General features: G+C 43.6%; 1 protein-coding gene across 1 annotated transcript in view; it reads left to right on the plus strand.

The window, feature by feature from the left end:
* The first annotated feature begins 248 nt into the window (after positions 1 to 248).
* The window catches only part of GPI (glucose-6-phosphate isomerase), a 29,807-nt gene continuing 5,126 nt past the window's right edge, over positions 249 to 24,929 (plus strand). The window contains exons 1-10 of the mRNA XM_020985013.2: positions 249 to 446; positions 6,690 to 6,780; positions 7,414 to 7,482; positions 11,530 to 11,649; positions 16,079 to 16,162; positions 16,254 to 16,400; positions 17,624 to 17,695; positions 19,667 to 19,711; positions 21,280 to 21,333; positions 24,790 to 24,850. Coding sequence (XP_020840672.1) covers positions 325 to 446; positions 6,690 to 6,780; positions 7,414 to 7,482; positions 11,530 to 11,649; positions 16,079 to 16,162; positions 16,254 to 16,400; positions 17,624 to 17,695; positions 19,667 to 19,711; positions 21,280 to 21,333; positions 24,790 to 24,850 — 865 coding nt within the window. The 5' untranslated portion in view covers positions 249 to 324. The remainder of the gene's footprint in view (positions 447 to 6,689; positions 6,781 to 7,413; positions 7,483 to 11,529; positions 11,650 to 16,078; positions 16,163 to 16,253; positions 16,401 to 17,623; positions 17,696 to 19,666; positions 19,712 to 21,279; positions 21,334 to 24,789; positions 24,851 to 24,929) is intronic.

Below are 24,929 nucleotides of genomic sequence, written 5' to 3' on the forward strand. Positions count from 1 at the left end.
GAATCTGAGGGAGAAGGGTGAGAGACGTTGTTTCTCCAATTCAGTTGGACTTAATGGACATAAAGCGTGCCCTGCACGCTGGGGGCAGGGAACGGCGAAGCACCCGCAGTGGGAACCTTGCTGGCGGAGCCATTCTTTTCCTCTTCCCCCACGCGGAGGGGACGCGGGGGCGGGGACGGGGCGGGGAAGGAGCGGGGCTCCGGGAGATGGGCGGAGACGGCCCATTCTATAAAGGCTGGAGGCGCGGCCACGGCGAGGCCATTTGCACGCTACCGAGTGTTCCAGTTTTGCGCTGTGTCGTTCCGGGCCGCCAGTGTTCCCGTCATGGCCGCGCTCAGCCAGGACCCGAACTTCCAGAAGCTAGTCCAGTGGCACCTCAAGCACGGCTCGGAGCTCAACCTCCGGCGCCTTTTTGAGGCCGACCAGGACCGCTTCAACCGCTTCAGGTGGGCCCAGGACCCGGAGCCTGGGGGGAGGAGGGCGGTGGCAGGGCGCGGGCACCGTGGGCTGGCGGGCCGAGGGCGGGCACGGTGGCTGCTGCGGGAGGCCGGCGAGCTGCGCAGGCTTCCCGCGGGCGTTGGCCCCCTGGGGGTGTGTGGGGAGGGGTAGGTCCACGTGGGTGGGTGGGGGCTGATTGCTGAGCCCCTGTGGAAGCAGTTGGTGGGGGGAGCCGAGGAGCCACCCGGGGGCTCCCCTCCCTGCCTGCATGCTGGGATGAGAGCGGGGAAGGAGGGCGCAGGAGCCGCCTCTCTTTGCCCTTGACTCCTCCTTGCAGCGGGTACGTGCGGGTAAGCACACAGGGAAGGAGGCTAACTGTGATATTCGCACACCGGGAGAGCCGTGCGTGCGAGGCGGAAGTCGGAGGGGGGGGACAAGCGGTGAAAGAGACTAACTGTGCTATTTACACAGCAAGAGAGATGTACGTGCGGAGAGACACGCGCTGAAGGAGGCTAACTCAGTGACATTCACACCAGGAGAGACGTGCACAGTCATCCGCGGTGGGGGTCGGGTAGACAATCACGCACCGAGATACACACAGGGGAGGGATTATCACGAACGGTGATAAATTAGGAACAAATGGGGGATGGGGGAGAATCACATACATCTATGCACAGACATGGGACTAGGTGAGATAATCACGTACACACGGAGAGAATCACGCACAGTGTGATGAACATAATGGAAAGGTAATGAGAAGCAGTGATATACAAGGTGGGGGACAGTCACCCACAGGAAAGAGAGATGGCTGCATGTGAGGCACAGTTATAGTCACATTCCCAGTGACACGCCCCAAGGAGCAAACAGACTCACATTCCCGCAACTGTCTTCCTCTGTTCTGGTTCCTGCCATACCCACCCAATGGATGTGCTTAGTCATAATGAGAAGCAGCCTTGTAACCCACTCCCACCTCTTCCCACTTTTATCCTCTCACTTTAATTCTCTCCCATTTTATTTTCAGTTTAGAATTTTCCCCCTCCCCCTTCCTGGCCCCCAACCATTGAGAAGGCAAGAAACATTCTTCACTTGCCCATTTTACTAGAGCTTTCATTCCTTTTATTGGGGGAAGGGGTATAAAGGGAGGAGTTATCCCAGATTTTTCTGCCTCATTACCCTTTAATAAGTAGTTAGAGGGTGCTGATGTGACACAGACCAAAAATCTTGCAAGTGATCTGATAACGTCCAGTCAACAAGAATTTATTAAGCACTTAACTAGAACCCTGGTCCTGTGCTAAGTGCTGGGGATATAAAGAAAGGCAAAAAAAATAGTATCTACCCTCAAGGAGCTCACATTTTCATGAGAGAGACAGCATGCAAATAACTATGTATATAAAAGATATAATATAAAAATATGAAAAGGAAATAATTACTAGAAGGAAGGCACTAGAATTAAAGGCTGGTAAAGGCATCCTGTAGACGATGAAGCTTTAGTTGGGGCTTGAACAAAGAAGTCAGGAGGTAGAGATGTGGAGGGAGAGCATTCCAAGCATGTGATGCTAGAAGGCATGAGGCACAGTCAGAAAAAAAATGCCTGGAGCAGAGAGATGGGAGTGAGTTTTTCATGGAACAGCAAGGAGGCTAGTGTAGCTGGATTGCAGACAGTGGTGGGGAGTAAGGGGTAAAAAGATTGGGAAGATGGGATGGGGGGGAGTGGTTAGATTATGAAGGTCTTAGAATGCCCAACAGAATTTAGACTTGATCCTTGAGTTTTAGGGAGCTGCTGGAGTATATTGAGTATGAGGGGACAGTCACATGGTTAGACCTACATTTTAGAAAATCTCTTTGGTGCTGATTGGAGGATAGATTGGAGTGGGGAGAAACTTGGCAGGCAGACCTGCCAAAGGCTATTGCAATAGTCCAAGTGTGAGGTGATCAGGGCTTGTACCAGGATGGTAGCAGTATCAGAGGAGAGTATATTGGACAGAGATTGCCTAAGTGAAATTGACAGGCCTTAGCAACAGATTAGATGTGGGAGTGAGAGATAGTGAGGAGGGGAGGGTGACACCTAGATTATGAGTATGGCAGATTAAGAAGATGCCCTTGATAGTAAAAGGGAAGTTAGGAGGGGTGAGTTCAGTTTTGGTCGAGTTGGGTTTAAGATGTCTGGATATCCAGTTGGAGATGTCTGAAAGGCAGTTGGAGATGCAAAGAGATCATCAGAGAGATTAGGACAGGATAGGTAAATTTGAGAATAACCAGCATAAAGATGATAATTAAATCCATGAGAGCTGATCATATCAGTGAGTAAAGTATTCTAGAGGGAGAAGAGAAGGGGGCTCCGACAGAACCTGTGGATTACCTACAGTTAGAGGGAGTGACCCAGATGAGGATCCAGCAAAGGAGTCTGAGATGGAGCCTTCTAATAGGTAGGAGAGAGAGGTCTGAAAAGCTAGAGAGAAGAAAGCATTAAGGAGAAGAGGGTGATTAATAGTATCAAAAGCTTCAGAGAGGTCAAGAAAAATGAGGATTGAGAAAAGGCTGATGGATTTGGCAATTAAGAGGTCATTGGTAACTTTGGAGGGAGCAATTTTAGTAGAATAATGAGTTCAGAAGCTGGCTCATAGGAGGTTGAGAAGAAAGTGAAAGGAAAGTGGAGGCACCTGTTGTAAATGGCCATCTTGAGGTGTTTAAGCACAAAGGGCAGAATAGTAATGATGGAAGGAACAAGAGAGGGTGATTTTCAGAATGGGGGAGATATGGGTATATTTGTAAGGTAGAAAGAAGCTGGAGATGGAGAGATTTTGAAGGTAAGTGAGAGTGGGGCTGATAGGTCGATCTCAAGAGGAGACAGGATAGAATGGGATCTTTTAGAAAGATGTAAGGGTTTGCTTTGGTAAGAAATAGATCCACCCTCTTCAGGGGTGAAGATAGTAGCAGAAGAGATCTGAATGTGAAAGACAGGAGAATAGGGTGAATGGCCCAAATTTTTTTTGCAAAATATGAGGCAAGGTCCTTGGCTGAGAGGGTGAGAGGAGGGGGAACTATGGGAAGTTTGAAGGGGGATATCCCTTTCTTTATTCATACCATTCTTTATGCTTAGAAGGCCCTTCTTCCTTTGTTGAATTTCTCTGTTGAATTCCTTCCCATCCTTTAAAGGCCAATTCAGATGCCACTTCCTCTGTTATTTCTCCCACCCCAATTGGTAACACTTCTTTCACACAGCACTTCACTTGGGACTTCTCTCCAATATACTGTATATTAGTACTTTTTAGTCATTTTTTTTGTGTCTTATTCCCATACTAGACTGTAAACTCCATGAGGCTAGAACTTTTTACCTACCCCCAGAAGTAGCCCATTTCTAAATGTTTGGGGAATTAAATTGGTACCAGATTATGGAAGGGCTTGAGCGCCAGGCTAAGGACACAATATCATCTTCTACTCTCCTCTTCCCCCGCCCCCATCTGGGGTAGAGGTGACTCTTCTTGCCAAGCCCAACTCTTCTAAAATGTGTGCTTGATACCATCCCCTCTGTCTTCTCCAGCAAATTGCATCTTTAATAATCCCCATTTTTTTTCATATCTTTAACCTTTTCCCTATCTGTTGGTTCCTTTCCAACTTCATTCATTCATGCCCATCTCCCCTATCCTTTTCTGTGTTCCTTGAGCACAACAGTCCATTTCCATCTTCTCCTTTTCACTGGCTGTGTTTCATGCCTGGAATTCATTCCCTCCTCATTTCCAGCATATAAACTCTCTATCTTCCTTTAAGACAAAGGTCGAGTATTGCCATTTGAATGTGAAACTAACTGATCCCTCCCCTCCTACCCCCCAACAGTTGCTAGTCCCCTCCCTTCCAACTGGCCTTGCATTTGACTACTTTGTATTTATTCTCTAACACATACATACATACATACATACATACATACATACATACATACACATGGACTTGTCTTCCTCATGCTGGGGCTGAATTCAGGAGGACTCATCTTTCTGAGTTTAAATCTAGCCTCAGGCTGTATTACCCTGGGCAAGTCACTTAACCATGTTTGCCTCTGTTCCTTCAGCTGTAAAATGAGCTGGAGAAGGAAATGGCAAACCACACCAGTATCTCAGCCAAGAAGTAAGTGGGGTCATGAAGAGTTGGAACAACTGCAAATAAGTACCATAAGGACAAGAACTGTGTCTTATCTCAATTGCATATCTCCTGATACCTCGACTGCACACATATGCTTCATAAATATTTGAATGAGGGAGAGAGAAAGAAGAGATGCGTTGATAACGGAACTAAAAGGGTAGAGAATGTCCATATTTACCAGGTAAATGGAGGAAGAAGAACCAAGGAAGGAAAAAAAGAACAGTCACATAGAATGAGAAGCAGGAGAGAGGAAGCTCCCTGCTATGGAAATTGATGGAGGAATATCTAGAATTGGTAGGTGGAGGAAGCTACTTGAAGAAGAGATCAGCAACAACAAAAGCCTTGGATATGGTGGTAAAAAAGATCAACAGTGACTCTATAGAGATCAGCTTTAGGGGACTGGTGGGGATCCTCACCAGCTTATAAAAAACTGAGAAGTAGGTGATGGAATAGGGTCAGCAGATATAAACTGCTTTTTTTTTTTTAAAGGAGTTTGGCCGAGAAGAGGAAGTAGAAGAGATAGGATTACAGCTTCAGTGTCTGACAGGGTCGATTGAAGATTTTTCTTTTAAAGGCTAGGGAAAGGAGCCCAGAGAGAGGGAGAGATGGAAAATGAAAGAGCAGGCTATCAATAGAGCATATATAGTCTTGCACTGGATAAAAGGCATTACAGAACATCAGGTTCATGTAGGCAAGCAAGAGAGCTACCTCTTCCTCTTAGACCAGGAGAACCTATGTCACTGGCGTGGATGTCACTGATGCTGGTGGGGCCAAGGTTTGGTGACCTGAATTTGATTCTAGGCACACCTTCCACCAGCTGCCTCAAGAAGCTTTGTGTCCCCCTGTTCTCTTTCAGGCTTGGCTGGTGAATATTGGCCACAGAAGTCTTTTGCCTGGCTTTAGATGCTGGGTGGCTTATTCCTAGGGTCATTCAGCTAATAAGCTAGGCACCATATGCTAAGGGCTAGGGATATGAGGAAAGGCAAAAACAGTCCATTTCCTCAGGGAGCTCACATTCTAATGGAGTGTGGTACCCCACTGCCCATGTGGAGATGATATATGGTAGTAAATGATTGAAGGTGGGATCTAGGGAAGGTGGGCAACTGATTTTGGAACTGATGAGGATTAAAGATTCCTGTGTGGTCTAGAAGCATCGGAAAGGGGAAGTTTCTAAGAGGATGGTAGAGAGTCTGTGGAAGGGCAAGCAAGGAGTGAGTGGTAGAAGACTGACAGGATGATTGAACTGCTTAAGGCCAGGGAGAAGAGAGGGGATCCCTGTTCTTGCACCTGTTTCTTTAGTTCAAGTTTCCAACTTGTGAATCATATCTGCATCCTCAGAGTGGAAATTCAATTGAATTTGGCCCCTGGATACAAGTTTCCTGTGGGGGAACAGGCTCCTTTTTATAGCTGTACCTGATCCCAGGGATGATTTCACTTCTAATAGGTTTGCCCAGGATACCAGAGATGAATGGAAAAGGATAAGTGCCTGAGAGGGGCAGGAGGGATGAGAGCATGAGTGCCTGAGAGGGGCAGGAGGGATGAGAGCATGACTGCCAGATTAATTTTTTTTCTATGCTAACTTTTTTTTGGCATGTTGTACCAAGTTTGCACCGCTGTTTACTGTACAGTGAGGTTCCTTTTATGACATTGCTCAGAGTTGGATTTATGACATAGTAGCCTAATAACTTCCCGTGTGATTAGGAATCCAATTCTAAGCATTTGTCAGATTATAGGAAGATGATCTGATGCTGATTGACTTTATGAGAATTTACCATAAGATATCTATTTAATATATGTTCCCAGTAGTTTTCTGCATGACTTCAGCCAGTTTGCTTAACCTCTCTGGGAGTTAGTTTCTTCATCTATAAAATAAAATGGTCGGACCAAATAACTCTTGAAGTCCCTTCCGCTCTAAATCTCTGTTCTTTTGATCCTAATGAGAGGAAAGACATAGTTGTTTGTCAAAGAAAATGTTCATTGATGATGGAGACATGTTCTACCTATAGTCATTTCACTGTTGGGGGTAGGGGGGAACTTGGGTTCCTGAATGTAAGTATAGGCCCCTTGTTCCCTTCTGCTGGTTGAGATGATACCTCATGATGGGTTTCTTTTCACAGCCTGAATCTTGACACCAAAAATGGACACATCCTTGTGGATTATTCCAAGAACCTTATCACAGAAGATGTGATGAAGTTGCTTATTGAGCTGGTAATTTCACTTCAAAAGACTTGGTTTTGGTCAATTCTGTGCATTATGTTTTGAGGATTAATGTTCTTAGTTTAGAAACTACCACCCCATATACAGATCAGTACCTTTCTATAACTTAGAATCTTAGAGAGTTGCCTGGGGTAGAGAGGTTGAGTAGATTGTACATCTGTGGTCATATAGCTGGTATGTGCCAGAGGAAGGACCTGAAGCCATTTCTTTCTGACTTCAAGTCTGGCCCTCTAACCACCACTATACCACTGTTTCTCTTGGGAGTTGATAATTACTTCTGAAAAATTTAACATAACTAGCAAGCAGAGGGCTGTTCTTCCTAAAATTCATTGTTTCCCCAGATTCCTTGTTTTCTTATAAGTAGGATTTGGCTATGTTTAATCTTTCCTGAATGAATCATGGAGAAAGAGAGAGCTGCTTATTTCTCCAGGCCCCTCAGGGACAGGGTTTTCATCTCCTGTTTCTTTGGTCTTTCTGGGCTGGTGATAGAGCTCTGATCCAGTTGAAATTTTGGGAGCTCCTGTTTAGTGACAAAGTGACCCATAGGTCTAGCAAGGGTCATGACTCATGGGAGGACAGGCCTTGGGCACCTTCAACAAATTAGTTTGCTTTCTGTCTTCTCAGGCTAAGTCTCGAGGGGTGGAAGATGCTCGGGAACAAATGTTCAAGGGGAAGAAGATCAATTTCACTGAGGTGAGTGTGGTTGTGGGGTGCTGACACTACAGCTCAGGCTGAAGGTTTGAAATTTCCTGCCTGTTGGTAATGACTTGGACCTTCCTGTGCTTTTAAAACACTAAGCTTTGTGGCCACTTGGTGTGGGTGACAACTTGGAGGCAGGCAGACACTGTAACAGGTAAGCACAGCTGACTCGGTGCTTGAAGCAGTAGGAATCTTCCAGGGTCAGTTGTAGGATTATAAAAAAGCAGCAGCTCTGGAATCAGAGGGCTTGAGTTTGAGTATGCTCTCTGGCACCTATTCCCAATGTGATCTTGGGAGGATCACTTCATCACTTAACTTTTCTGGACCTCAGTTACTTCACCTATAAAATAGATTTGGACTTGGTAGCCTATAAGGTTCCTTCCAGCTCGAATTCCAGGGTCCTGTCATAAAGATTTAGAGGCAGAAGGGCCTTGGAAAGTCATCTGGCCTATGCACTCAGGAGGAACTGAGACTTGGAAAGGGGAAGTGGATTGCCCAAGGTTGCAGAAGGTAGGTAGTGTCAGAGTCCAGGGATTTAGAACCAAGTTGTGTTGGTTCCCATTCCAGTGTTCTCTCCTGGCCTCGTGTTGCCTCCCATCCTTTAGGGCACACTTGGTTTTCTGCCCTGTCACTGTGCGGTTTTGCTGAGGGAGGCCCCAGCTGTTATGTAATGCCTGTAGCAACGCCAGTGTGGTGGCAGATGTTTTGACATGCCCGTTGCAGGACCTGTGCCATCCAAGACAACTGTTGTTGGTGTAGTGGCCTCTCACCCTTAGTCAGAAGGTTGTACTGTACAGGAGATAGTGCTGATGCTGAAGCCACACCTTAGGAAGCAGGAATGTCTGAACTTCTGCATTGTAGGAGAAGCAAAATGCTATTTCAGAAGACATAAATTACTGGAGTTCCTCCCTCCACCCCTTTCCCCCATGGAAATTTTCCTTATGAATTTAACTGTCAACTCCAAGGATCCCCGCGGGTTTATTTAGTAAGAAGGAAAATTTTGAATAAACTCTGGTACCCTGTGAAAAAGTACTGTCCAGGGGTTAAAGAGTCTGGGTTTTGAATCATTCCTATAAATGCTACTTGTTTGACTTTGGGCAAGTTATTTAGCTTTCTTGGGCCTCAGTTTTCTCATTTGTAAAATGAAACCATTAAGGTCCTTTCCAGTTCTAGAGCTATGATGCTATAATCTTTTTTTCCTCACTTAGAATTAACTTGTATTGACAGAATTTCTTGGGGGCTTGGTAATTCAATTCAACAAACAGTTCTTTTTTATTTTTTGGTAAATAGCATTTAATTTTTTTCCAATTACATGTGAAGATAGTTTTCAACATTCATTTTTTATGAGATTTTGAGTTTCAAATTTTTTGTCCCTCCCTCTCTCCAATCCTCCCTCTCCACAAGATGGCAATCAATCTGATATAGATTATACATGTGCAATCGTGTAAATATTTCCACATTAGTCATGTTGTGAAAGAAGAAACAGAACAAAAGAGAAAAGCCACAAACCGCCCCCCCCAAAAAAAACCAACCATGAAAATAGTATGCTTCAATCTGCATTCAGACTCCATAGTTCTTTCTCTGGATAGCATTTTCCATAATGAGTCTTTTGGAATTGTCTTGGATCATTGTATTGCCAAGAAGAGTTAAGTCAATCATAGCTGATCATCGCACAATATTGCTGTTACTGTGTACAATGTTCTCCTGTTTCTGCTCACTTCACATCAGACCATACAAGTCTTTCTAGGTTTTTCTGAAGTCTGCCTGCTCATCATTTCTTATAGCACAATAGTATTCCATTACATTCATATACCACAACTTGTTTAGTCATTTCCCAGTTGATGGGCATCCCCTCAATTTCCAGTTCTTTGCCACCACACAAAGAGCTGCTGTGAACATTTTTTGTACATGTGGGTCCTTTTCCCATTTGTATGATCTCTTTGGGATACAGACCTAGAAATGCTATTGCTGGATCAAAGGATATGCGTAGTTTGATTGCCCTTTGGGTATATCAACAAACAATTTTTTTTTTTTGGTGAAGCAGTTGGGGTTAAGTGACTTGCCCAGAGTGACGCAGTTAGTAAGTGTTATGTGTCTGAGCCACATTTGAACTCAGGTCCTCCTGACTCTAAGGTTGGTGCTCTATCCACCGTGCTGCCCCTCAACAAACAATTCTTAAAAACGTCTGTAAGGTACTGGGGGATACAGAGACAGAACTGAAACAGTCTATGCTCTCAAGGAACTTACATTCTGCTGGGGAGATAAAGTATTTACACAGATAACTGTATTCTGAGGTAATTTGAGGAAGGAACAGAGTATTAATAATCAGGAAGATCAGGAGGAGGGGGTAGCATTTGAGTTGATTAGTTTTTTAAAAGGAAAATCAGTATTCTGAATGAAGGTCAAAGATGAAAAAGTGAGGGGGAGGCATTCTATGTATAGGTTTCAGTTTGTAAGAATGCTTGGAGATAGAGAATGTTGAGTTTGGGGGAAAGGTGGCATTCCCATTTAGCTGTAACATAGAGGTTATGAAGAGGAATGATGTTTTTTATTTTAGTTTAAAAAAAATTTTTTTTGGGTTAGGCAATGGGGTTAAGTGACTTGCCCAGGGTCACACAGCTAATAAGTGTTATGTGTCTAAGGCCAGATTTGAATTCAGGTCCTCCTGAATCCAGGACTGGTGCTCTGTCTACTGTGCCACCTTGTTGCCCCGGAATGATACTTTTTAAAGGCAGTAAAAGTAGCTTGTAGTCTAATTGTGAAATCATGCCTTAAATGGCAGGTGAGAGCATATGTATTTTATTTTAGCAGTCATAGGGACCCACTGAAGGTTATGAGTAGGGATTTGACATGATCAGACCTATGGCTTAGGAAGATTATTTTTGCAGCTTCATGGAGGATGGATGGGAGTAGGAAAAGACTAGAAGCTGAGGGAACAATTAAGGAGGTTCTTACAAGAGTCTGGTCAACAGGTGATGAAGATCTGAACTGGGATGGTGGTTCTAGGAGTGTGGGGAGCCAGGTTCCAGGAATGGGGAGATAGAATTGAGGAAACAGGCAGGAAGGTGGTAGCCTCATCCTTTCTGTCTAGTCCCTGAGACTAGTATAAAACCTGGAGCACTTGTCAGTCAGTGTCAGTGGACAATGACAGCAGGAATAGAGCTAAGCTTGCCTTGCAGGTGGTGTTTATGGGATCATTTTGAGACCAGTAGGAGGAATAAATTCTCATCTGTCTTCTGGACTGATGATGGTTGTTGATTTGACCTAAGCAAGGAAGACTTTCTGAGGAGGTAGATTTTTGAAGGTTTGGAGGAACTGGGATGATTGAGAGGGTCAGGGGCAGGGGGCGGGTTACTAGAGCACTAGGAAGAGCCACTCCCTGTGCCTTTGTTCCTGTTGTTTCTCCTTGCCTGGAATGCCCTTTCTTCTTTTTACTCTACCTCTAACCTAACCATCGTTTAGCACCCAACTCAAATATCACTCCGCCATAAAGCCTTTCCTGATTATTCCAACATACTGTCTCCCCCTTTGATAGAGTTTGCACTAGACTCTTACTACTGAGTTAGGAAATCTTCAAATGATCAGATATTCATTAGTCTTCCCCTTCTCTGAGATACTGGGGAAACATATCCCTGCCCCTAGGGAGCTCAGAGTTTACATTAACTTAGTTCCAGCCTGGCCCGGGATGGGCATACAAACCCTCGCTAAGTGCTCGTGAAAGTTGACTGCTAGCCTTACTCTTTAAAGGTGTGTCTAGCATTTTTTTCATGGATACTCAGTCTACTTTCTGGTTTCTGTTTGTTTTGACATGCCTGTTGGGTCATGTAGGCTGTGCTTCCTAGAACAGGCTTAATCAGTCTCAGCTGTTCTTACCTGGCTCTTACTTTAGTATTGATTTCAACTTGTGTGACCTGAGGAATCCAGATTTGTGTTACAGTCAGACTTGGAAATCAGTGATGTGCTTCGGACCATTTTGGATGTTGTGTCAAATGGTTCACAGCCAGCACGAGCCCTGTTTTGACTCTCTTCCTCTTTTTGTAGGACCGGGCTGTGCTCCATGTGGCACTTCGGAATCGCTCCAACACACCCATGCTAGTGGATGGCAAGGACGTGGTGCCAGAGGTGAACAAAGTGCTGGAGAAAATGAAGGCATTCTGCCAGGTACCAGCTGCACTGAACATATTGCATGTGTTACGAGGGAGGTGATTGCATGTACGTGCGTGCGTGTGTGTGTGTGTGTGTGTGTGTTTGTGTGTGTTTGTGTTTGTCTTTGAGTGTGTGAATGTGTGCTGTATGTGTCTTTGCATTGATGGTTGGGGTGAGAGGAGGAAGAGGTATAATTGTGTGAGTATCTTGGATGTCTGTCACTGAGTGTATGGGAAGGACTGTTATGTGTGTGTTGATGTCTTTGTGTATGTATCACATGTTAGATATGCTTGTGAATTGAGACGGTGGGAGAATGGATGGTGGACGAGATGAGAGAGTTGATACTTTCTTCATTCTCTTTTTACTTTCCTGGCTTCTCTTCCCAGAATATCCTCTACTTTGCTTTCTGGGGTCTGGGTACAGAGATGTCTGTGGGACTTGGAAGGTGAGCCTGAGCCCTAGGCTCAGGATGAGAAGTTAGCTCTGTTAGGTCTTCCCTAGGCCCCTAATTGATTGGGGTGTCTGTTTGTCTTCAGTGGAGGACCTTTCAATAAATTCTTGCTTTGGAGAGGAGCAATATGACAGCCTGCCTATTCCGTCCTTTCTTGTTGGTCAAGACCAGTTTTTTCCTTTTATACAGGCCACTTACATGGATCATCATTTGATGCTTCTTTCTGTGTTGGTGTGTGGAAACCATTTGAGATTGCTATTTCCTTTGCTTTTTTATTTAATTTTGAAAGTGTCTGGAGGATATGAATGTCTGTGACACTAGCTTACTAAATGGATTTTTCCCTTTTATTTTCTCCTCTGTTCAGCCTAGCCCTTGGCATTCTTCAGAAAAACACTGACTCTTCTGTTCTCTGATTGCAATTAGTCTGAGCTTTGAGGTCTGCAAATCCTAAGCTTTAGTTTGTGTTCGGGTCAATTGCATTAGCATTGGTTACTGTTTGAGGCCTGGTCAAGGGCCAGATTGAGAGTGAATGAGCATTGGGGTAGCATGAAGGAAGGACCTTGAATTTTTTTTTTAATTATTCCAGTTTTGCTTTTATTGGGTGGGCTGCAGCTTACATTTTTATAATTAAGGTAACATAAAATTACAAGTGTCTCATCAAGGAGAATTGTGTGAAGCCAAATCAAACATTCTGGGTCCTCAGTGTCCTTCTGCAGCCACCCAAAGCAAAAAAGAAAGGGGGTAAGATGAGGGGAAGGAAGAAAGGGGATTTCTAAAAATGGTGGATGCCCTTCAAGGGGGCTGAGAATACACTGAAACAGATAGAGAGATGGCCAGAGAACCCTTCAGCTTTATTAGGCTTGCTATTTACATAGCCATTAATTCCCTTCCAAAAATATGTGGGGATTCCATTTTATTTCTTTTTTTTTTAACATGTGCCTTTTCTTTTTTCTTTTTAATTTTATTAATTTACTTTGATTTATCAGCAATCACTTCCATATGCTTTTGAGTTGAAAATTTTTCTCCCCCTTCCTCGCCCCCACCCTCCCCAAGACGGTGCACAATCTGATGTAGGCTTTACATTTACATACCCATTAAACATATTTTCACATTAGTGAAGTTGTAAGTAAAAATTAAAACCAATAGGAGGAACCATCAGAAAGATGAAACAAAACTCAACAGAAGGTAAAAATAAGTGATAGTGATTCGACTTCTATAGTTCTTTCTTTGGATGTGGACAGCATTTTACATCCCAAGGCCTGTGGAGATGTCTTAGATCCTTGTAATGCTGAGAAGGGTTCAGTTTAACAATATTAGTCATCGCATAATGTGGCTGTTATTGTGTACAAAGTCCTCTTGGTTCTGCTCACTTCACTCAGCATCAAACCATACAAGTCTTTCCAGGTTTTTCTGAAGTCAGCCTGTTCATCATTTCCTATAGCACAATAGTATTCCATTACATTCATATACCACAACTTGCTCAGCCATTCCCCAATTGATGGGCATCCTCTCAATTTCCAATTCTTTGCCACCACAAAGGACCTTGAATTTTTAAGAAATGTAAACCCAGAGGGACTGTTTAACAATTGTCAGATGGCTTCCCTTTGTTCTTTTTTTTAATAACAATAATAGTAATAACAACAGCTAACCTAGCACTTTAAGGTTCTCAGAGGTCCTAACATATATTATCTCATTTGATCCTTATCCTTTCCCATTGGAAAAAGTGGTTTGAAGGTGGTGTGACTTTTGGCCTTACTGTTACTACATCTCTCCTGTCCAGAGAAAGGGAAAGGCAGGGTGGTGGCCCTTGTAATTGTTGTGGCTCTGGTGACTTGTGTGTAGAGCAGGATGAATGGTCAGAGATACAGTGTAGGCTGGGATGAAGAGGATCTCTTTTGGGCCAAAGTTAGCATTAGAACAAAAGGAGACACTCAGAGGCTAATGACATGGAAGGTCAGGGGGAGCGTGGCGAATGTGTGGCAGGTTGTTGCTTAAGGGTAAGTGACTCAGGTCAGAATTTTCATGCCTTTGTTCTTCCCAAGACTTGGAGAGTAGCTTCCATGCAAAAGTAACCTTTAAAGTAAATTTACAAATATAAAAGCAGAATAGAGCGAGTCTGAGTATATGACTAGGTATCATCTCAGTGGTCATTAAAGGACATTACAGGACACAAGCAGACTTTTGTGTCAATTTAGTATTGCTCTCTAAAGTAATGTTAGCTTTGGATTTTGAAGCATTCAGGTGGATTTGGGGTCAGGAACTTCTGAGTTGAAATTATGCCCTAGTACTTCCTAGCTGTGTGACCTTGGGGAAATCACTTAACTTCTCTATTCCTTACCTCATTTGTAAAATGGGATGGTAATAGCACCCACTTGAGAGGGGGTTGTGTTGTTAGGCTCAAATGAGATGACATATATAAAGAGCTTTGCAAACCTTAAAATGCTACATAAATGTTAGCTATTAGCCATTATTATTAGTTAGCTGTGAGCCATTACATACAAAGAAGTTATGTATAAGATAGCAAGAAAGTAACTTTTATGTCATTGTTTTGGAGATTAGTTAAATGGTTCCCAAGAAACGTTCACAGGGGACCTATTTGAGGGACCCTCATGTTGTGGGTCTGACTATAGCTGCTGGGACTTGGATCTAGGATTGGAAGAAGCCATCTCATTCAGCCCCTTCTTTTAACAAAATCTCTCAAAGAAGTTAAGTGATTTGTCACAGGTCACAGAGATAGTGAGCCCAGAGGAAGGATTTGCACCCAGGTCTTCTGTTTTCAGAGCCAATATTTCTGCTTTACCACACTAAATACATAATTTCTTTAGGAGAGATTGTCTTCCATGGATGCCATGTGTGTAGTCTGTACCATTGTGGGTTCCTCCCATCCCTCTTTTACATAGCAAATGTGCTTTTGTAGCGTAGTTCTGTGTTGTGCTAAAGTAGAAGGAGGGATGGAAGAAAGGAAATAAACATTTGTGTTTTTTTCAATTTTAATATTTTTTGCACTTAATGGTATTTCATTTTTTTCCAATTATATGTAAAGATAGTTTTCAGCATTCATTTTTTTAAGATTTGGAGTTCCACATTTTTTTCCCTCCATTTCTTCCCCCTCCCCTACCCAAGACAGCAAGCAATCTGATATAGGTTATACATGTACAATCATACTAAACATAGGAAATAAACATTTGTTAAGTACCTACTATGTTCCAGGCCCTGTGCTAAGTGCTTTTACAAATATTATTTCACTTGATCCTCATAACTCTAGGAGGTAGGTGCTATTATTATCCCTACTTTACAGATGAGGAAACTGAGGCAGACAAAGGTTAAGTGAGTTGCACAGTGTTACACAGCTGGTAAGTGTCTGAGGCCTGATTTGAACTCAGGTCTTCCTGACTCCAAGTCCAGTGCTTCATCCACTGTACCACCTCACTTTAGAAAGTAGTAGATAGAGTGCTAGACTTGGAATCAGAACAATATGGATTCAAATCCTGCCTCAGACTCTGTTTGTTTGAGCCTGGGTAAGTCACAAACTCTGTGCCTCAGTTTCCTCATCTATAAAATGAGAGAGTTGGACTTGGAGGCTCCTAACATCCTTTCTAACTCTAAATCTGATCTTGTGATCTGTGGTTTAAGTGACAATGGCCTTTACTGTTTGGGCTGATTTCCAGGAAAATGTTTTAATAAAATGAGTTCTGAGAACTCCCGAGAGGCCTGTGAAGAAGAGTGTGTGTGTGTGTGTGTGTGTGTGTGTGTGTGTGTGTGTGTGTGTGTGTTTATTTGTGGGGTAGTTACAGGACAAAATAATTATCTAACCTTGGCCAATCTGTTGATTACGTGTGGCTTGGTGAAAGTTACTTTTCTTCTCCAAAGCTAGAGGAGGAGTAGTTAAGAGCCAAAACCTTGGAGTAAATACTCCTTTGGGAGTAGCACAGTCTGTGTGCTGGGAACCTGAGCCTGAACGAGCTTGATGTGGGCTTCTTGGTTGGGTTACAGCGTGTCCGTGGTGGAGACTGGAAAGGCTACACTGGGAAGACGATTACAGATGTGATCAACATTGGCATTGGAGGTTCCGACTTGGTAAGTTAGTGCCAGAGGTGTTCAAGCCTTTCTTCCCTTGCTTGACTCTTTGGTTGAACCTGACCCCTGTCCTTGGTGGTTCTGTTTGTAGGGTCCCCTGATGGTGACAGAAGCCCTGAAGCCCTACTCCAAAGAAGGTCCTCGTGTCTGGTTTGTCTCCAATATTGATGGTACCCATATTGCCAAGACCCTTGCTGAACTCAACCCGGAAACTTCTCTCTTCATCATTGCTTCAAAGGTATGGGGTAGATGCCTTTTCAGGTTGGTTTGAGGAATGACTGAAAAGGGATTGGCAAAAGTTTGGATTTGATAGAAACAGAATGAGCATCTAAACAGCTCTGAATACCAAGATGTAAGAGTCCTTTGATATATGAAGCACTGTGCTCTTGAAAACTTGAGCATAAAACACTCTGCTAATAAATATAATTGTGTTTAAATGCACCAGAAAAGCACTGTGATCAAAGGAACCCTCCAGTGGATTATTTTGTAAAAGCGACAGAATGTTTTGTAAATAAATTGGTTTTTACTAATTTCTTTGATCTAATACTCTGTAAATGTTGACTTTTCCTTTGTTATCTATCTGAGTAGCTCTCACTTATTTCTGAATGGATTTATCTGCCATAGAGAGTCCTAGGCAGTTTCCCTAGAGCAAGGAAATGGCTTTTTTGAAAGATGGTTTTCATTCAGACCTTTGCACAAACATGCCTTTTTTCCAGAGTGAAATGAGGGTTGCTGCCCAAGCTAGACTCTTTAGCATGGTAGGGCTTCTGTAGGAAGCTACAAGTCTGAGGCTTCATGTATGAGGCCATTTGCAGGGATCCTGTTCTCTGGCTTAGCTGATAGAGTGAGTAATGGGCTGGGCAAAGGTTTTGCTGGTGTGGATGGTAGAATATGAATTTGTCCTCGAATCAGGAGCTGATGTGTTCCTGATGCCACCTTTCCTACCCTTAGCCTGTCAGGTGATTGTTCTCAAAGGGACAGAGAGGCCTCTGCTTACTTCTAGGATTCAGGTTGACTGATACAGGTTTTAGCTATATTTGAAGGACCAATGGTGGGATTGTCCTGCTTGGAAGATCTGTAGCCTTTGAATTACCCATTGAAGCACATGGCTATATATTTGAGGGGCTGTGAGAACACAAAACTAACCTTTTCTGTCTTATGTCCCAGAATAAGATTTCTAAATGGGCCCCCAATTCTTCTTTCTACTTAACTGGTCTGTTTCTCTTTAAATGTTCTCTCTGATGGCTTACCCTTTCCGAGGCTGTAGCTATAGACATGTACTGTGACATACATTGTGGCGTATGAGTGATAGCTGTGGACATTGTATATATACTATGATGCATGTGTGAATACTGTGGATGGGCATTTACCACGGCAGGTGTGAGAAGCTGACAGCTGTGGGTATAACATGGATCATGACACTTGTCTGTGAGTCTGACAGCTTTGTTTTCTGACCTACAGACATTTACCACCCAGGAGACCATCACCAATGCAGAGACAGCCAAGGAGTGGTTCCTTCAGGCAGCAAAGGATGTAAGTGAGGCACACTCTGGATCATGGCTTATTCCTATGGTCATTTGACTTGAATAACTATTTATAAGTCTAGAGTAAATTCTAGAGTCCCCAAAAATTTCTGGCATGGAAGTACCACCCTGGGAAACCATGTATACACCTGGGGAATGCAGACATACTTGTCACTAAATGGGGCCCTGAGGGTCTTCTGTCCTGGATCATGGCTTATTCCTATGGTCATTTGACTTGAATAACTATTTATAAGTCTAGAGTAAATTCTAGAGTCCCCAAAAATTTCTGGCATGGAAGTACCACCCTGGGAAACCATGTATACACCTGGGGAATGCAGACATACTTGTCACTAAATGGGGCCCTGAGGGTCTTCTGTCCTATCTGTTTAGGCTTGGGAGGGACAAGGTGGGAAGGCGAAGGCTATGGTAGGGAAATAATAAATTTCATGGAATTGATACCACTGTGGAGAAAGGGGAGTTAGAAAGAGAGGGATAGAGGAAAGGAAGAAAGAAGAGATGGAGGAAGGTTGGGAATGAGGGAGATGGTTCTGAGGAGATGCTGGGGAAGCACAGGCTGGGAAAGGAAGCTGAAATGACTATTAGGTTAGAGGAGGGAGACCACTGGGTCTGTTTGGAATGAGTCCCCTAGTCCCTTGACAGTCTTCCAAATTTGAAGTCTAAAGAGTAATTAGAAGTGGCCCTTCCCCCTTGGGTTAATGTGTCTGTTAATTAAATTTCATCATTTTCTCATTCTGTGCCTCCTGCTGAGTGTCCTCAGTGACTGTTGAACAACGGATACTTTTGATATTTAAAAAACACTTTTCACTTTAAGTGTCTGAGGTAAACCATGTTGTATGTTTCCTACAACATGTCTTGTGTTGAAAGACCCTGGCCTGAGTGGCCTTGTCCTGAGAGAGACTATGAGGTCTGATCTTCCCAAAATTGGGTTTCATCCTTTCCTCACAACTGGATGGATGTAGGGCAGCAGTTTGTTATCACCATTTTACAGATGAGGATACTGATGAGTTTCTTTCCCCACAGTCATGCAGTGAGTGAGTCACTGGCAGAGCCCAGGTCTTTTTACCCCCTCCTCTAGGGTTCTTTCCATTGCAGTGCACCAAAAAGAATTATTTGAGAAAAACTTAGGAAATTCTTTGGTTAATATCTTTGCCAGCTCTGGGCTGAGGATCATTTAAACACCAGGACAGTCCCACTGAGCCAAGGTCTTGTGGCTTGCTGGCGACAGTCGTACTGAGTCTTTGGCTCATGGGCAGGGAATGGACTTCTGCAAGATTTCACAACAGCTGGTGGGGGTTGGGTTATTTTTGGACTCTGCTCCCATCACTGTGGACTAGCTGACTGCGTGAGAGATGAAAAAGGGAGGGCCTTGAAGAGGAGAGTGATCTGGGACTCAGGGTGTTTCAGGTCATCGTGGGCGAACAAGAGTGGGACGGTGGCTGTGGTACTAGGTTTGAGGTCTAGAGACCTGGGTTCAAGGCCTGGCTCTGTGCAAAACACTAAGCTGTGGGATTCTGTGTGCCTCATCTCTCAGGGGCTCATTTTCCTTACCTGTAAATCAAGTAGGATGGCAAGCCCTAAAATCACAATTTCCTGGATGTTTACTGATATTTAACTGCAAGCACCCTTTGGCAGCCTACCTACATAACCCTGCTACATCTTCTTTGCAGGGATGTTGGGAAGATACGGTAGATCACAGACATAGAAGTGCCCCTTTTTTTGGGGGCCGGGGGGGAAGAATCAGGGTTAAGTGACTTACTCAGGGTCACACAGCTTGTTGTAAGTGTCTGAGAGTGGATTTGAATTTGGGTCTTCCTGACTTTAGGGCTAGTGCTCTATCCTCTGCGCCACCTAGCTGACCCAAAAGTGCCCTTTAATTCCAAAGAGATGTGTATATGTGAATTATTACAATTATTGTCTGCCTTGTAGACTTAGCCTAATTCTCTCTTTTTCTCTCTTTTAGCCTTCAGCTGTGGCAAAGCACTTTGTGGCCCTGTCTACCAATGCAGTAAGTATGTTAATTTACATAGCATTTATATTTTTGCCTTGGTCTTAAACTCCCATGACTTTAGGTTCACACCTACTATCTGAGAGAGGGTGAACCTTCAAGGCCATCTCCTCCTCCTGGAGTTGTTAACCATGTCCAAAGATGGATTCTTAAGTGCCTCCCAATTAGGGACCATTTGAATTAAACCCCTAATACTAAGTTATGTAATGTCAGCGCTGAGGGACCTTAGAAACTCCTTATTTTGCAGATGGAAACTAAGGCCCAGAGAAAGCAAGTGACGTGTTCACAGTCATACATTTTTTTAAAATTAATTTATTTTGATTTATCAACAATCACTTATTTTTCTCCCCCTCCCTCCTTTCCTTCCTCCCTCCCTCCCTCCCCAAGATGGCGCACAATCTAATATAGGCTATACATGTACATTCCTATTAAGTATATTTTCACATTAGTCATGTTGTAAGGAAGACTTGGACTTGAACTTCTTACTTGAAGCTTTCTTACTGTTAGTCTAAGGCTCTTCCATTTTATAGTGTGTGTACTCCTCCTTTCTGTTTTTCCCATGTGGTCATAGGGTCTTTATTGTTTAATTATGAGAACATAAAGGTGTTCTCTGAGAGACATGTTATCGTAGATTGACAGCTGTCCTCAGAGTTTAGAAGGCCTACCTTGGACAGTCTTTTTGACCCTGGGCACCTCTGTTCACTTCTTAGTGTCCCAGGCAATTCCCTGAGATCAAAACATGTAGAAGAAGTGCTGTGGTGTCAGAGAGTTTCCTCTCTGGGATTTCCCTATACCAGTAAAATGACAAATCTCATGGAGTGGGGGGACAGGGTTTGCTCTTAAGGAATTAAACCTATAAGCAGTCCTATTGGACAGAAATGAGAAATATAATTCCAAAGAAGTTATATCTTCCTTATATCTTTCCTCCCTATCCAGGAGTTCTGATAAGAGCCTCACACCCATAAGGAAGCACCATTGTGCAATTTTAACTTGGTAATAACTCCCTGACCCCTTTTTTCCTCACCACTGCCATGTTGATATGGCACTATACTTTGCAAAGTGTTTTACAGACATGGTCTTATTTAATCCCACAAAATGCCCTGTGAGGTAAGTTGAGAAAGGTGGTAGTATCCTTAGTTTACAGAGGAGGAAATTTGAGCTGCTCTCCTGACTCCTCAGCTTGGGCTCCCTATTCCATATTATACTGCCTCTGGGAGACAGTTTTGCCATTTACCATTGGCCAGGCTGGTGGTGGATGATGGTGGCAGTGGGGAAATTTCTGACACTGCTTTTCTTTTCTCCTCCTATCTGTTTTCTCATTTTGTGACTTTCAGACTTTGCCCTTCTGTTTTGGCACCAGCCTCGATTTTTCTAGGCTGAATGTGGGGGAATGGGGTGGTAAGTCCTAGAATCACAATTACCTAGAAGTTTAATAATATTTACTTTCAGGTGTCCTTTGGCAGATGACCTATCTCAAGGGAACTCATGGGTATATGTGTATTTCTGCATGGAGTAATTGCTGATCATGTATAATTAAAATATCTGATTTTTCCCCCCACACTATTTAGCCTAAAGTTCAAGAGTTTGGAATCGACACTCAAAATATGTTTGAATTCTGGGATGTAAGTAAAACTTTCTCTGTGCTCTGTGCTGTGTCTTGCAGTTTCTTGGCTACTGTAAATCGTTGAATTTTAAGCAGCTACTGGTGGAGGAAGGAGTGAAGTATGTGGGTGAAGTAGGTTTTGGAAACCATTCTTTTCACAAATGTTTATTAAACATTATTCCTGTATGTACAGAGAGTACTGTGCTAGACACTGGAAAAGATATGGCTTAGGCTCATAGGATCATAACTCTAGAGCTGATATGGCCTTGAGAAGTTGTCTGGGCCAACCCCGTCATTTTGTAGAAAGCAGACCAAGGCCCAGAGAGTAGAAGTGAGCTGTCCAGTGTCACACACTGGTTAAGTAGCAAAGTCTCCACTCAGGCTCCTTTGATTCTGAGTTGAGTGCTTTTTCCATTGTGCTGTATGGTCCCTAGGTAAGGCTGTCTGTGTCTTTATGGTGCTTATAGTTAAGTTCACTAGGGGAATCCAACACGGAAAGAGTGGGCTGACTGGGGCTGGAGGACCTCGCTTCAGCTTCCATCTCAAGTTCACCTGGGTGAACTTGTCAAGTCACTTAACTTTATTCTTTCAGCCTCAGCTTCTTCAGTCATAAAATAAGGAGGTTAGGCTAGGTGACATCTGAGGTCCAGTTTCAGTTCTAGATCAGTAAAATCAGCAAGCATTTATTAAGTGCCTGCTGTATGCCAACCACTGTGCTAGGCACTTAGAGGACACAAAGACAAAATCAAAACATTCCCTGCTCTCAAGGAGCTTAGATTGCAGTTGGGAGACAATATGCAAATGTCTGTTTGTGTGTGTGTGTGTGGTGTGTGTGTGTGTGTGTGTATGTATATATGTGTATAAAACACACACAGAACAGATACAGGGTAACCATGGGGCAGGCACTAGCAGCTAGGGATGATCAGGAAAGGCCTCATTAGCTTGAACTGAATCCTGAAGGAAATTAGGGGTTTAGAGAACATTCTAGTCTGGGGGAACAGCATGTGCAAAGGCACAAAGAGGAGATGAAATGTTCTGTTTGAGAAACAGCAAGATGGCCAATATGACTGGACTGTAGAGTTTGTGGAGCAGAGTAATGTGTCATGAGGCTGGAAACACAGAATGGAACTGAGTTGTAAAAAGCTTTAAGTGTCAAACACAGTATTTGACATTTTATCTTAGAGGTGGTAGAGAGCCATTGGAATCGTTGAGTAATGGGTCAGGAGAGTAACATGATCAGCCCTCTGCTTTAAAAAATCACTTTGGGCAGCTAGGTAGTGCAGTGGATAGAACACTGGCACTGGATTCAGGAGGACCTGAGTTCAAATCCGGCCTCAGACACTTGACACTTACTAGCTGTGTGACCCTGGGCAAGTCACTTAACCCCGACTGCCTCACCAAAAAAAAAAGAAAAAAGAAAAAAATCACTTTGCCAGCTGTGTGGAGGATGGATTGGAGTGGGGCATGATTTGAGGCTGGGAGATCAATTACAAGGCAATTGTTATACCAGGTGAGAGGTGATGAGGGTTTGAACTAGGGTGGCAGCCTGTGGGAGAAAAGGAAGTGTATAGGAGACATGTTATGAAGGTAGAAATGACAAATATGGCAACTGATTGGAATGTGGTAAGTGAAAATGAGGAATGAGGGATGACACTGAGGTTGTGAACCAGAGTGATTGGGAGGATAAACAAAGATTGGAAGAGAGAAGAGTTTTGGGAAGAAAACATGTTTTGGACATGTTAAGCTTGAGATTCCCCTAGCGTATCCAGTTTGAAATGTCCAATAGGCAGTTGGTAAAGTGGGATTGGAGCTGAGAGAGAGACTAGGGCCCTATATAGAAGACATCCTGTATAGAGAGGTTACTGGAACCCAGGGAGCTAATGGGATCTAATGAGGTCACCAAGTGAGAGAGTGCAGATAGAAAAGAGAAGAAAGCCTGGAAACAAAGCTTTGGGGTACACCCATAGTTAGTAGGCGTGATATGGATGAATATGCAACCAAGAAATCTGAGAAGGGTCCATCAGAAGGAGAATCAAGAAGGAGCAAGGCAGTGAGAAAGGAACCAGTTGATGGGGAGATATCAGAGATGGAGGGGGAATGAGAGTGGGGGTAACTAGAGAAACATGAGGGAATGGGATCTATGATCAGAAAACTATGATAAATACATTAGAGAGGTGCAAAAACAAAATCTGTGTGACATTCAAGAGGGAAGGTATCAGTGGGGAGGAAATGCTTACTTTCATTTGTCAGTGTGATAGTATAGGCTAGAGAAGGTTCCTTACTCTAAGATCAGCAATTTGGGGTAGCATGTGAAGACCCAGAAATGCAGAAAGCCGCCAAAGGCCTTTTGTAAAAGGTCAGAAGTCAAAACTTGCTGAGGAGCCACTGGTGACAGCTGCCATGTAATGAGAGCTCCTCCTTTACTTGCTTCCTATCACCATCCCTTGCTGGAAGCAAGCACTGTCTTAGGTTATTCTCAGCACTGACATTTCTTTTCAGGTTGTGTGAGCCTCAGAGTGTGTAAAGGTCAGCAGGGTGGAAGGCGTGGACCAAGGGCTGGAGTGGCTTTGGGGAGCTTCTAGCAGACCCTTGGTTGATTGTGCTCACATTTGGATGTGAAGGCACAAGACTGTCCAGTGCTTTAGTTTATCTGAGATTGGCTTGGCATTGGGCCTGAGGCTTCAGATGGCTCAGAAGAACAAGAGTGGAGTTGGCTGCTGTAGTCTTACATGCCCTGTCAGCTCCTGCCTCTGAAGGGACATACTTTGTTCATACCTGCAAGGAGATTATTCTGCATTTCAGTCATTCTTACCCAATTCTCTCCTTGTTCCCTGTACATGTAACGTGTCTTTGGGGAGGTATTTACAGGCACTTTTTGGTGAAGAAGATATGGTGGCTTTCTTGGAGCTAGTTTGGAAACATTATCTGGAACTGGTCTGACAAAGAGTCCAAGTAGAATGTAGTCATGGCCTTTTGGTTCCATCCCTGAGAGACTTATTTAGAGATGTTCGTGTTCTATTTGGTGCTGTCCCAAGATGGGAAAGATGGCAGATAACTTGTTTCAGGATCTGATACACCTAGAGTAACTTTCTTGTAGGTTCCTACAAAGTATATACCCTTCAGAGGGCTAATGATTTTGGGTATAGTCCACAATACCTCACATTTTGTATGGCCTTTTAAGGTGGACAGAAAGGCTTTCCTCAAAATAGCTTTTAGAAGGAGGTAAGATGCAAGTATTTGTAACCCCATTTTACAGATGAGGAATCTAAGGCTCAGAAAGATTAATACAGCTGGCAAGTGGTTGAACTCGGACTTAAAACCTTGTTTTTAAGTTTTAAGTCTTAGTGCTTCTTACCTTGTGCAGAGCATGTTCAGTACTCTCTAGAAAAGATGGACAAAACCCGTTCCCAGGGACATAGCAGATGAGATTTCTTTGTCCTGATTTTTTTGCTAACATTGATCCTGTTTTTCCTAGTGGGTTGGTGGACGTTACTCGTTGTGGTCAGCTATTGGCCTTTCCATCGCCCTGCATGTCGGTATGTATCAAGTCTGGGGCAGGCCTCTGGCATTCTAGCCCCATGGTTAGGATGGTCATGGTACTACTGTTTGGGCCTG

Source organism: Phascolarctos cinereus, unplaced genomic scaffold, assembly GCF_003287225.1.
Source record: "Phascolarctos cinereus isolate Bilbo 61053 unplaced genomic scaffold, phaCin_HiC Scaffold_2;HRSCAF=192, whole genome shotgun sequence".
Lineage (NCBI taxonomy): Eukaryota > Metazoa > Chordata > Mammalia > Diprotodontia > Phascolarctidae > Phascolarctos > Phascolarctos cinereus.